The sequence below is a fragment of the Bombus bifarius genome, unplaced genomic scaffold (assembly GCF_011952205.1).
Source record: "Bombus bifarius isolate JDL3187 unplaced genomic scaffold, Bbif_JDL3187 scf7180000007973, whole genome shotgun sequence".
NCBI classification, from domain to species: Eukaryota; Metazoa; Arthropoda; class Insecta; order Hymenoptera; family Apidae; genus Bombus; species Bombus bifarius.
Genome location: NW_022884359.1, coordinates 6,369,105 through 6,381,710, shown reverse-complemented (window position 1 = coordinate 6,381,710; position 12,606 = coordinate 6,369,105). Strand labels below are relative to the sequence as shown.

The following is a 12,606-nucleotide window of genomic DNA, read 5'->3' as shown; positions in this document are numbered from 1 at the left end:
CAAAGCCATATATATATATATTTATAAATATTAGTTATCACTTTGTTTGATCTACTTATTTTTGGACAATAAAGACAGATTTTTTTTTAGATATAAAGATATGGTTCCAATATTTTAAATTCGCTTCAAATAGACGTGTAAATTTTTCTGTTTTATTCAAAATATTTTACAGTTTATAATACAGCATTACACTTGAGATTTAATGTAAATAAAACAAAATCTTTTTTTGGACGGCTGCATAATGATTTATGATTACAAAACATTTTAACATGTGTTATGATATGTAACCTCATATAATCTTGAAGAATTTACCATTTGCAATTTAGACACGTGCGCAAATACAACCGTCTTAAGTAACATTTTTTGATTCTTTGACAAAACATTTTTTCTTTTTATATACATAACACATATGTATAAGTATATAATATAATTTTCTTTCTGAAAGTTCTATGAATTAAAAACGATACAGCACTCGATGCTTATCATTTCACAATAGTAGTCTATTGCGAAAATTTTTATTCTGCGTTTGTCAACTATAACGTTTTTTTAGTCTTTCGTTTCTTAAATACTAGCAGAATAAATAGATTCATAGCCAAAATGAAATTTTATAGAGAAACATTGCATTATTATAATGACTGTTCTCACAAAGAATTTTTAAACTGCAGTGTCACACACAAAAGGATGACATAAAGCGATCTTTTATTGCATATCACAAAATAAGCATAGTCGTCAGCAACTTCATAAATACTATAATGAAATAAAGGTACTATTTAAGGTCCATGAAATTGTATGATTCTAAGATTTTTCTCTCTTACAACTAAACTTATTTTCTCTTATGCACCTGAAGCAGAAGTATTCTTTTTTTTTTTCGCTATCAATCAATAATTTTCATCTGACAATGTTCATTCTATACTTCTTTCGTTACCGAACAACACATTTTTTTAAAACAAAAAAGGCAGAAAGTATATTATCAAGACCAACTGTTCCTTGGCTTTCTCATATACAAAAAATTCTCTATTTTAAGAGCATAGAAAACTAAACTAAAGCAAGTTTAATCGTGTACATACATTCATTGTATTAAACAGAAGAAGAAAATCGAAAACAAACAAAACCACTGAGTGCTTTATAACGAATATTACCGGTATTTTTTAAATACTTGTGCCAGGCGCATGATATAATTACATCTAATATTACAGTAACTTTCTTATCATCTTCATAAATGTATTGCATACTTTAATACTTTTTACACGTAAAATTTTATTTGATTTACTTACTGTATACTGTTCTGCTGACCTATTAGTGGAAATATCTGTGTTATTTTACCGATTCCTTTAGTACGACCCTCTCGCAATAATAATCGCATACCGACGTGCAAATATTCCGGATGATTGACGAACCTAAACAACACGGATGCCGTATCGTTCGTTTGTAAACCTCTGTCTTTAGCGTCCATTATTCCTTTAATGATACACGTCTGCCTTACATTCCCTACATGCACAGTTGTTTGAAAACCAGAATATATTGCAGTTGCGTGGTACACTATTAATACAGTTGCCTAAGAATATGCACATAAAATTGTAATAAGTAATTTATTTGAATCTTATATGTATTTTAAGTGAGATATCATTATGTTGAACATACTTGAAAAAAAAGTGTAGCATGAGGTTGGTCCCATAGTGATATTAAAACCATTCCAGGTCTTAGATGGGGCAAAGGGGGGCTTCGATTTGTTGGTGGTGCTAATGTTAGGCTAGCACTCTGCGATGCTCTTACTAAACAGCATGGAGTTTTGTTTCGATGTAAGCTGACAACTTTAACAGGACTGAATTCACCGTCTGGTAAAGGGCCTACCAACAATCGAGTTCCAGGAGCGATTGCTCCTCTCACAAGCAATCCTCCCAAAACAGGTTCGTTCAAACCTGCTACTCTATATGAAATGAAAGAAAACAGCTTTATAATTCATATGGTTACTAAATATAATTCTAATTATATTTTTAGAAAAAAGTATACACCTGAAAGTTTCGTCAATTTGAAACAGACACGATTCAGGATCTGAATCTGCAGAATTCACGTTATATGGTGATAAATTCTTAATAAAATTTGTTAAATCTTCCAAACCCTCCCCGGTAACGCAACTCACATTGAAAACTGGTATTATATCTGATTCATAATTCCACGACATTTGACTGTTATTATACATTATTAATTGCTTACAATATCCCTGTGCATTAATGGCGTTCTCTAATTGATTTATTGTTTCGGATATACTATAAAAACCAAGATCGATCTTGTTTACAACTATAAAAAATGGAAGTCCCAATGTAAGACATAACGCCATGTGTTCTTGCGACGCTTCATTCATAGGCGGTGCTACAACTAACATCACGTGATGAGGTGAATATCCTGAAAGATAAGGTTATAAATTGCTCATTAATAAAATTTACAATTTACCAAGATAACTCGAGTTATCGTACCTGTGAGACCCAGTACCGTAGTCCTTAAATATTTACGATGACCGGCTAAATCTATAAATGTAACAACTTTCGACGCATGCTCGCATATTTCTTCTGCAGTTGCCATTTCCGCATAATTTAGAACATGCCCTTTGCTATCAAAGCCTATAATTTCGTGAGATATCGATGATGTACGACCTGTTTTTATCTCATGAAGGTGTCGCAACATATTCAGCCTTGCTCTCCCTCTACCATTATCTAGCTCACCCTGGGTTAATACTCCTATATACATTTCAGATACATTAAAATTTACATTTCAATTCAATTGTTATAAACTAGATGAACAACGAATTTAGCAGAGTAAACTCTAAGTATATTTCTCTACCTTAAATGTCCTCTGCTAATCCTCTCACCTAAGAGAGTTGATTTTCCAGCATCCTGGGCACCAGTGACTGCAAGTCTCAAATCAATAATACTATCTTGATCCTCTCTATCCCCTTTCCTTAACTTCCTTATTAAAACTTCTGCTATCTGTCTTTCCTCTTTATTGTGATGTGTGGTTATATCTTTATTTTTAGAATTGGCATGTCTTTCACGTAGTATACTTGTTGTAGCACCTAATCTAGCTGCCATATCATTTAGAGTTTTTAATGATGCCTTCATGTCTTCTCTTGATAAGCCTGTTAATTTTCCATTATCTTCCACACCTAATAATTAAATAATGATATGATAAATAATAAAGTCACTAAAGATATATGATTAGATAATTATAATTTATAAAACGGTTTCATACCAATTTGATAAATAGCTTCCCCGTGGCCTTCTCTGAGACGCCATTTCATTTGTGTTACAAGATGTTCAAACCGTTGACTAGATGGATTTATTAACTTTAGTTTATATTCAACATTACCCTGTTCAGGTTCTGGTGGCAGTCTTTCCTCCTGATCATCATCAATACTTGAATTTTCACAGTCTGAAATTCGATTTCCTTCATTCTCTGAATCATTCCAAGTATCTTTCTGGCTGTGTTTGTTATTATCTGGATCAAACAATTCCAAGAATGACTCCATATCTATAAATAAGAAACAATAACCATCATAAAATATATCTAGAACAATATTTAAAACAGTGTCCTATATTTAATGATTATATTTAATAAACAAAACAATAAATTATTTTACATGCACATAAAATCATTTTGAAAGCTTGAACTATTAATGATCATAACATTCTTTTGTTATTGTGGCCAACAATCTTGACTTAAATCTAGTTCATTACCAATTCATAAATTATAAGTTACATCATATGATATTGCATCATGTTCAAATACCTTAAGTTATATGTAGTGTATATAAAGTGCAATATTACAGTAAGCAGTGTTCATATATATATTATTAATTCATTTTATACATTACAAAAGTGTGCTTAATATAAATTTGCAACATGAGTATAATAAAATCTTAATACAAAAACATTAAAAAATTTAAACTAATAAAATAATTAATATTTAAGATTTTCAAATGATTGATTGGAATTAATTCATAAAAAATAAATGAAATTTATCTACTTGAAAATTTACAATTTTACATTGCTAAAATATTTTCAAATTACATAATGTCGAGTAATACAGAGCAATGTTAATCAATATCAATTAATATACATTTTTGCAATAAGCGCTAAATTAAAAATTACGTTATTTATTTATTTATTCATTTTATTCGTGAAATAAAATTCTATCGCTTACATAAATGATATATATGCATTACAAAAGTATTTCATGTAAATAGCTTTTTCTGCCCTCATGTTAATTCATGTTTATACAAATTTCTCTGAAGGAGACTTCGAAACATATTTAGGAGGACAACAACTTGTAAAATACTCGAGCGCGCCAAATCAATGGATCCACACTACGCTATAACAGCTGTACATATACATATGCAATATCGCTTGACTCAACGAAAACGAAAACAAAACTGTATGCAAACAAAGTTGTTTGTGATCCACGAGCAAGGATGTATTTATGGATCACAGTTGGTCGATTGTATCTGCCAAATACGATATTTACGGAGTTAAAAGATCTTATTGTCGAAACGGGAATGTATTGCAAAATTGAAAATGATCTATATGATAAAGAAAACATCAAATGACTAGACGCGCATTTATGATGATTCAACGAGAAACGGCTGAAAAGACTTACTGCATTTTACGAACAGTAGTTTTCCCTTCGCAGGACGTATACTCCTGAAATCGAAATCGCGTTCGACACCCACGTCAGAGTTGAATAACACAGCATGCGAACCTCTCACTTTCCCTCCCGCTTTTTTCAACACCTGACTGTGCACGTTTCAATCGAGATCTGACTGTTACCAGCCTCGACGATTCATTCTTCTGCGCTTGAAACAAATTTAGTTCCAATTCCAATCGAAAATTCGTTGGAGATGACGCTGCGAATGCGTCCATTGTGGCTCCACCTTTAGGGTGAAGAATCTATTAGTTCCATGGAAACGCAGGGTAACAGTTCGTAACAACCGTTCCATGGAATTCGTTTAAACAAAAACAAACCGCGTTATTCTTCGGTGATATCAAAGAAATATATTTTATTGCCACTGCCATTAACGATCAGTAAACCTAACCTCTTTGTCGCTCCAATTCTATCAAGATTTGGACATGGAGTACTTCATCGCGGAATTGTGTATTCGCGCATGATCAGATGTAATATAAATCTTTCGGTGTCAGAAAAATTCCTTCTCTGTGTGTATGCCTTAAACGATTCTGTTATCTGTGAAAGCGTCGTGAACGTAAACAATACTATTTCACACATTATTTTTAACGTTCCGTGTTATTTTCGTTTCGCCTATCGTCGAGCTCATTACAGTTAGCAATGACTGCCGTCGAGGTTTGTTTTCGTGCGACCAGACGGTCTTCTGTGTTCCCAATAATACGTTGTCGTCTGTATGGCTCTATTTACTTAACGTGTCTGAATGCTCGTCTCTCGTAAACCTGTCTCATAGATTTCGTTAATACAGAAATGCGAGGTACAAATGATACATATCGTGCCGCGATTAACTTTTATTTACATGCAGACTAAGTTGACGAGCATAAACATGGCCGTCGCGCTTTGTGATGATTACTTGTGCCAGTTTGAATTCAAGGAAGTCCCTCGAGAATGGAAATAATGGATGGAACGCATGCACCCGAGATATCCAGGTAACGAAACACTTCCGTGCTTCCTGGACGTTCCCGACGTACTCTGTGATTATATCTCTATTTAAGATCTTATTGTATCTCGATATTATCGTCTACCACGTATACCTGCACGCTCGTTATTAGATATGTGCTCCTCATTCTTTTTTTTTTTTTTTTTGTTCTCTATTCTTTCCCCACGTAATCGCGGAGGTGACTGAACTTGCTAAGCGTACGTCATACGCATTGTTACACGTAACGCGATTGCAATCATAGCTCAGCTGACTACTATTGACCTATTGATGTGTTACTGTCAGTAGAAGTTCTCTGGCTTACTGTTTTGTAATGGAGTTACTGGGTGTTCTGCCTTTTTATTTTTTCCTGTGTTGTGTTCTTCACCCTTGCTTTGTCGAATTAGTGGTGTTTTTAGTGGATTTTGTGTTATATTCGTTTAATGTAATGTGTTAGTGCAATTGGGTTTGATTGTACAATTATAAGTGCTTTATTTTTATTTTGTAGTACAAGTAATATATTTTTATCGTATATAGGAATCTAAATATTTATTTACAGTTATTAGTTATTGTTTGATTTATATTTGGTTTTAATTGTCTCTGTGTTTTTATGAATTAGTTATATTTTGTATTGACGTATATTAAAATTAAAAATATGTATATTTAAATGTAAAAAAAGTATATTTGAGAAATACATTTGTGTTAAACCAATTTTTTATTGTGTATTACATGTTCCTTTAGAATTATGCTTATGTAAATATGGGATGGAATACTTTGACCCATTTTGATATTTGTAAATGAATGCTCTACTTATACTTTGAATTTGTATATGAATATGTTAAAAAATTGTGTATTGGATATATGTTTGCAAAAAAAGTGTCTAGTAGGAGAATATAAGTGGCAGTTAAATCAGCTAAATACATAATAAATATTATGTAATAATAAAAAGTATATTTGAATTTATATTTTTGTTTAATATTATATAGTATATATTAATATATAAGTAACATATTTTTTAAAAATTATATATTTTGTAAGCTTTGATAGCACTTTGGTAGCAAGATACTCACTTTCTTTAATAATATTTTGAAATAAAGTTTTCTCCTTGATATCATCATATTTTATTTTTTGTATGTAAAGTAGATTAAATTTTAAAGGTCATTTAGATATTTATAAATGTTGGAATAAGGTTATATTTAAAGTTTGTTCCATGTACTTCCAATTGCTTATTTTAAGTTTCAAAGGGCAAAGTTGATTGGGATTGCCATTGGTATTAGCATTTCATCTTTAGCGTAAATTAATGAATGCAGTTTTTATGCATTCAGCATTACAATGTCATTGGCCTTTTATTTAATTGATTATATTATAAATATTTTCATTCTTATCATTAAAGATATCAGAATATGCAAAAAGTTGTACCTATAATAATTAATAGTTGTAATCACTTGAATATTTGTTACATTCAAATGTAATAGACACTGATGATTATTATACAGCATTTAGATGCTTTGTATAGCATTCGACAAAACCAGTTTCATCATCGAGTCATATCTGTCACTTAAAATAATCAAATAAAGATTGCAACTGCACTAGTACACTTATGACATTATACAATAAAAGAAACTAGTCCAAAGAGGTCACAAATACATCAGTGTTATCAATATTACGCTACTAAGCTAATTCAAAGTATTTGTTTCATTGCATTTGCCTGCGAGCAGTTACTTTTAATAGAGATTAGTGCTTATTTCCAAGGCTTCTGCATAGATGAGGCAAATTAGAGAGTTTTAAAAAGAAATCTTTACCTCCTAGAACAGCTTGATAAGAATAATCCTCGTAAGATTATTATATGACTTTAATATGTCATTCAGCATTTGATGACTTCCAAAAATTTGTTCATTTCAAGCCTCGATAATTTCGTCGGAAATGGATGAAAAATGTATCGAGCATTGAGCGTATCCATTTAAAAGGCGCTTCCGAATTCAATGCAGTGTACTTTCTAGGTAAATATCGTATGTTGGCTAAGAAAGTGAAAGTTTAAGATGCGATCAGCAACTTTCGTTATTTTTACGTAAATCGTTTCGTCACGTGCTTACACGTTTCTTTTTTTTCTTCCTTTTTTCTTTTTGTAAACGAAAAAGTTGGAGCAACACAATGAATAAATAAAAACACTTTGAATGATATACATTCGAAGACGTTTAAAATAATTCGAGCTTTTTTTTGTAGGCAGTAAATTCGACAAAATGAATTTTTTAGGTAGTATATATAGAATCGATCGTTGTGCATGGTTAAAATTTTAATTGTATTACGGAAAACAAGAATGCATTTGACATCGTTGCTTTGAAATATTGACCTTGATATGCATTAGTTTTCAACATTTTAACAAATATGCACAGGTAATGAATACCGTGTACAATAAAACAAATAGAAAGGAAGAAAGATATTTAAAGAAAAAAAAGAAAGCAAAAAAATTCGATGTGTATATGTGTGTGTGCGTGTGTTAAGATAAAATAGCAACTGATAATTATTTTTTTCCAAGTTGCTATATTTTCTTTTTTACATCATCACTCAAAATATACGATCGCATATTTGGTCAATGTTTAAAGTGACCCGTCTGCGTGGGCTTAGATAAGAACGAGACCGGAAAGAAGTTTTTTAACAAAACATTTGTCCAGCGCAGACATTGTAAACTTTTCAATAAAATAACATCGAATAAGAAGTTTTTGCAAATAATATTTTTGTCTTTCGTCTTTTATCATTAAAGTATCTTTATGCGCTGATGTGGATGTTTAACATGTTTTGTGTCACGTGTAAATGATTAAAATATTTAAATGAAATGAATCTAAAGAAGAAGATCATTCTTAGGATTTATTTGCAGATCGTTAAAACTTTAGAAAAAAATATTAAATTTGATATGGTATAAAATTTATTAATGTCGCATAATGTCTATACATTGTTAATGGAAAATAAAATGTTTGAACATATCTTCAGTGGGAATTTCTATTTGACAAATGAAAATAATTATTAGAAACAGGTACTCTTTGAGAAATTCTATGATACGAAACATGTTAATATTCTGACAAAATTTAATTTATGAATTTAATTTGCAATTAAATTTATGTTTAAAATATCTATTAATTACGAAAAGATAAGAGAGACCTTCGAACAAATTTTCATAAACAATTTTGGAAAACAATATTCGAAGTTCGAGCGTGGTAATTACGCGTGATAAACACGAGTGGAATTAAGGAGATGTGTTTATCGTATAAAAGGTGCACAATGATTTCAGGCTGTTGTCTGGGTGAGCAATGAATGTATTCCGAATTTTGACACCGTGTGTATTGCAACGTAGACGACCAAAGGAGGTTGATAATTCCGATAAAAGGGATTGCTGGTTCGTGAAAAGACGGCGTGGAGATGCTTCCTACATGATACATAGAATGGGTGCTTCTGCATCGTCAAGCATTACCAGTGTAGGTGGAGATTCGGTCCAAGCAGCTAGACTTTCATCCTCTGGTAATCCACCTGATCAACATGGCATTGCTATCAGGTATTTAAACATTTAACATTGGATCTCGTTATTTGAATCGCTCCGTTTCTCTTCATCGGCTAGATCTGTATACTATAGAGATCTTATTTTAACGATATTCGCACAACTGCGGGTATCTTTAGATGCGCTTTGATCTTTGATCTTAAAAATCGTATATCCAATTTGCAGGGAAAAGAAGAAGAAAATGACGGGGTTCGCGACTTTACGGAAGAAGTTCATTCGAAGACGTCGGTCTTCAAAGGCCTGCGACCATGGTAGGATAATCCGAGATTTGGTCTCAACATGGAGCCATTTAGAGGCAACGGCGCTTTTGGAGGAGTACGAGGCGTTGGCTGCATTAAAGGATCTCCATGTTCAAGCCGAATTAGCTAGACCACCGGCTGCCACATACAAACAGGATTTGTCGATGTTGTACGACTATAAACATTGTTCTGATGTGGATCTCGTCTACCGAGGAGCATGCTTCCCTGTTCACAGAGCCCTGTTGTCAGCCCGTTGTCCCTACTTTAGGGATTTGCTGGCTGGATGCCCGGGTATATAATTTTTCTTGTCTTTGGAGTAGTTTAACACGTTCACTGCTTGTTAGCCTTCTATTACTTACTATCTGTATCTTAGCAAGTCATTTTTATATAAATCCCATCTTTATAACGTAAGATTTTATATATGAATATAACATGTGAAAAATATGATATAGTATTATGAAATAATCATGTAAAACTCGATGAACTTGTAAGGAGTGCGAACTATAGTGCAGATAAAAGTGAAAGTGCTGATGGGCCAGAAGGGATAGGAAATCCTCATGGGTCATCGGGCTCAGCGACAAGTCCATGTCCCTTTCGGAAAAGGGGGTATCTAGAAAGGCGAACGTGACTATATTTGGTCATAGAGTGTAAAAACGTGTGTGTGGTGGGAGTATGAAAACCGTTAAAAGGGACGCTTTGTTGTCTAAATAATTATAGTTTTCTGTTTTGTTCAATCTTGGTTTGAACCCCCAGAAATTATAGTGATTTTATCTTATATATATATATATTTTTTTTTTTTATTAATCTTAGTCCGTGCCTTTCGGCTTTGGACTTGCTGTGCTCCCTCCCTGTCGTTCCTCCCCCTCTTCTACTGCTCTTCTCTTCACTATTATTGCTTTCAGTTCTGCCAGTCCTTCTCCAGTCTCCTTCAACACTTCCCCCATGTTCTTTGCTCCTTCTGTAATCTCGCATTCCTCTACTATGTGCCTCAGGTCCTCCTCTCCTTTTTTGTATAATCTGCATCCTCTTTCTCCCTCCTCTTTCCAGTGTTCTCTTGCCCTGGTTTCGTTACCACATCTAAATCTTGCTACCATACTTCTGTCCTCCCATTTCATCTTTCCTTCTAGGTACTTTGGTAGTCTTTCTTTTGCTATGTTTCTGTAGTATCTGTTGTATTTAGATTCCCTTATTCTTTTCTCCCTCTCCTCTGTTTCTCTTTTCCTTCTTTCTTCTATGATCTGGTTCGCTGTCATCCTTTCTTGTCTATCTCCTGCCTCTCCTTGAGTCCTTCCCTCCCTCGCCTCCTCTAGCCTCATCTTTCTTTTCCTTGCTCTTTTACCTTCCTGGCCCTTTCCCCAATTCCTTTCTCTCTCCTTTATACATTCTTTCACTAATTCCTTCTTCGATTCCAAGGCTTTCTTCTCATACCTTACTGCTCTTTTCAGTGCCTTTTCTCTAATTTCCTGATTTGATCTTATATATATATTTACAAATGATAAAACAGAAAATTATAATTATTTAACTAAAACTTTCTTAATAAATTAATGTATTACAACTAGAGTAACTAAATCAATACAACTAATCAACTCGTAACCACTAATGACAACTCACAACTCATGTCAATCAATGATAATAACAACTTTTTCCACTAAAGCGTCCCTTTTTAACGGTTTCCGTACTCCCACCACACGCACGTTTTTACAGTTGTCCATGAGCAAATATGGTCACGTTCGCCTTCCCAGGTACTCCTTTTTCTGAAAGGGCCGCGGACATGTCGTTGGGCTCGATGACTTATGGGGATTTCCCATCCCTTCTGGCTCGTCAGAACTTTCGCTTTTGCACTGTAGTTCGTACTCCTTACAAGTTCATCGATTTTTACGCGGTTATTTCACGATACTACATTGATAAGATCATTTTTCTTGATCTTTTTATTTTTATGTCGTTTAGCAACTAAAAGAATTTATTTGAGTATAAAATAGCAGAAGAAAAGGACAACTTGATAGATTTTGAAAACAGATGGTTCATCCATGATAATTTTTAAAAGACGACTAATATTAGTTTAATCATGTTACTTTAGCTTGGTTATCATTCTGCATATATATACATATACAAAGTAATTATAATTTTTTAAATGCTCAAGAAGATAACAAAAATGCATTTAATCCTAAAATCAAATGGAAAGGTAGTTTTAATGTGGAATTAGTTATCAACATATTGTATTTTAAAATCGCTCTTTTATAAAAGACGGGAAATGTGCCTTATTATGTTTTTCATTTGTAACTTTCGTATATGATTTATATGAATTATTATGCAAGATTATTTCCGAACTCTGTATGTTTTAATTTATACTCTATATCAGTACTGCAGTGGACGCGTTAATCGCTTGATGATTGAATTAAACAAATTAATTTTAATTTTGTTAAATCGTAGGATACGGTGCTAGAATATGTTTGGAGCTGAGAACACCGAATCTCGAAGTACAAATGTTTTCAGCATTATTGCGATATCTCTACACTGGTGATATTTGTCCACACGATGCAGCTCTGGAGGCGAATCTCTTGCGACGACTGAGCGAAGAATTCGGCACACCGAATCCGCTGGAACACGATCTCAGATACCTGCTGGACACCGGTGATTACGCGGACGCTGCGTTAGTGTTCACATCGGACAGTGATTACCAGAGACCAGATAGTGGAAGTTCAGAATATGGATTCCGGCCAAAGTTAGAACTGCCATGTCATAAAGCGATACTTTCTGCGAGATCCCCGTTCTTCAGAAACTTAATACAAAGACGGACTAGATCTGGGGAAGATCACACAGAAAGAGCGCTTCATATACCCACTAGAATAGTTTTGGATGAGAGTGTAATACCCAAACGATACGCCAGAGTATTGTTACATGCAGTGTATTTAGATACAGTTGATTTATCGTTAATTATGAGAGGTAATGGTTGCGGGAACAGCGCTGGTAGTCTTGGAGAGGTAATTATATTATTTCCATAAATATACCTTAACTAATTTTTTGAGCCAAGATCAAATGTAGCTTACGTCTATATGAATATTTATTGCTGTTTTTTAAGTACTTTATTTATTATTTAAATAAGAAAGTTCTATTAGTAATTTCAAGAAAGGTAATTTATCGTTTGATTGTAAATTATCCTTGTCCATATG

At 33.1% G+C, this 12,606-nt stretch overlaps 2 protein-coding genes across 8 annotated transcripts in view; one reads left to right on the top strand and one right to left on the bottom strand.

Moving 5' to 3' along the window:
* Positions 1–130: 130 nt before the first annotated feature.
* The window catches only part of LOC117215853 (GTP-binding protein 2), a 30,463-nt gene continuing 17,987 nt past the window's right edge, over positions 131–12,606 (bottom strand). The window contains exons 1-7 of one of the 2 annotated variants that reach the window (XM_033462397.1): positions 4,651–4,891; positions 3,247–3,525; positions 2,867–3,160; positions 2,475–2,735; positions 2,013–2,403; positions 1,642–1,927; positions 1,271–1,555 (exon numbers count right to left, since the gene is read on the bottom strand). In XM_033462397.1, the coding sequence (XP_033318288.1) occupies positions 1,271–1,555; positions 1,642–1,927; positions 2,013–2,403; positions 2,475–2,735; positions 2,867–3,160; positions 3,247–3,523 (1,794 nt within the window). In that variant the 5' untranslated portion in view covers positions 3,524–3,525; positions 4,651–4,891. Of the gene's footprint in view, positions 1,556–1,641; positions 1,928–2,012; positions 2,404–2,474; positions 2,736–2,866; positions 3,161–3,246; positions 3,526–4,650; positions 4,892–12,606 lie in introns of those variants that run through there. The other variant, XM_033462388.1, reaches the window with a different exon arrangement.
* LOC117215813 (BTB/POZ domain-containing protein 7) overlaps positions 4,940–12,606 on the top strand; it is a 30,671-nt gene continuing 23,004 nt past the window's right edge. For 2 of the 6 annotated variants that reach the window (XM_033462329.1, XM_033462294.1), the window contains exons 1-5: positions 4,940–5,660; positions 7,551–7,647; positions 8,934–9,194; positions 9,363–9,727; positions 11,867–12,417. In XM_033462329.1, the coding sequence (XP_033318220.1) occupies positions 8,953–9,194; positions 9,363–9,727; positions 11,867–12,417 (1,158 nt within the window). In that variant the 5' untranslated portion in view covers positions 4,940–5,660; positions 7,551–7,647; positions 8,934–8,952. Of the gene's footprint in view, positions 5,661–7,550; positions 7,648–8,916; positions 9,195–9,362; positions 9,728–11,866; positions 12,418–12,606 lie in introns of those variants that run through there. The other 4 variants (XM_033462312.1, XM_033462302.1, XM_033462321.1 and 1 more) reach the window with 4 other exon arrangements.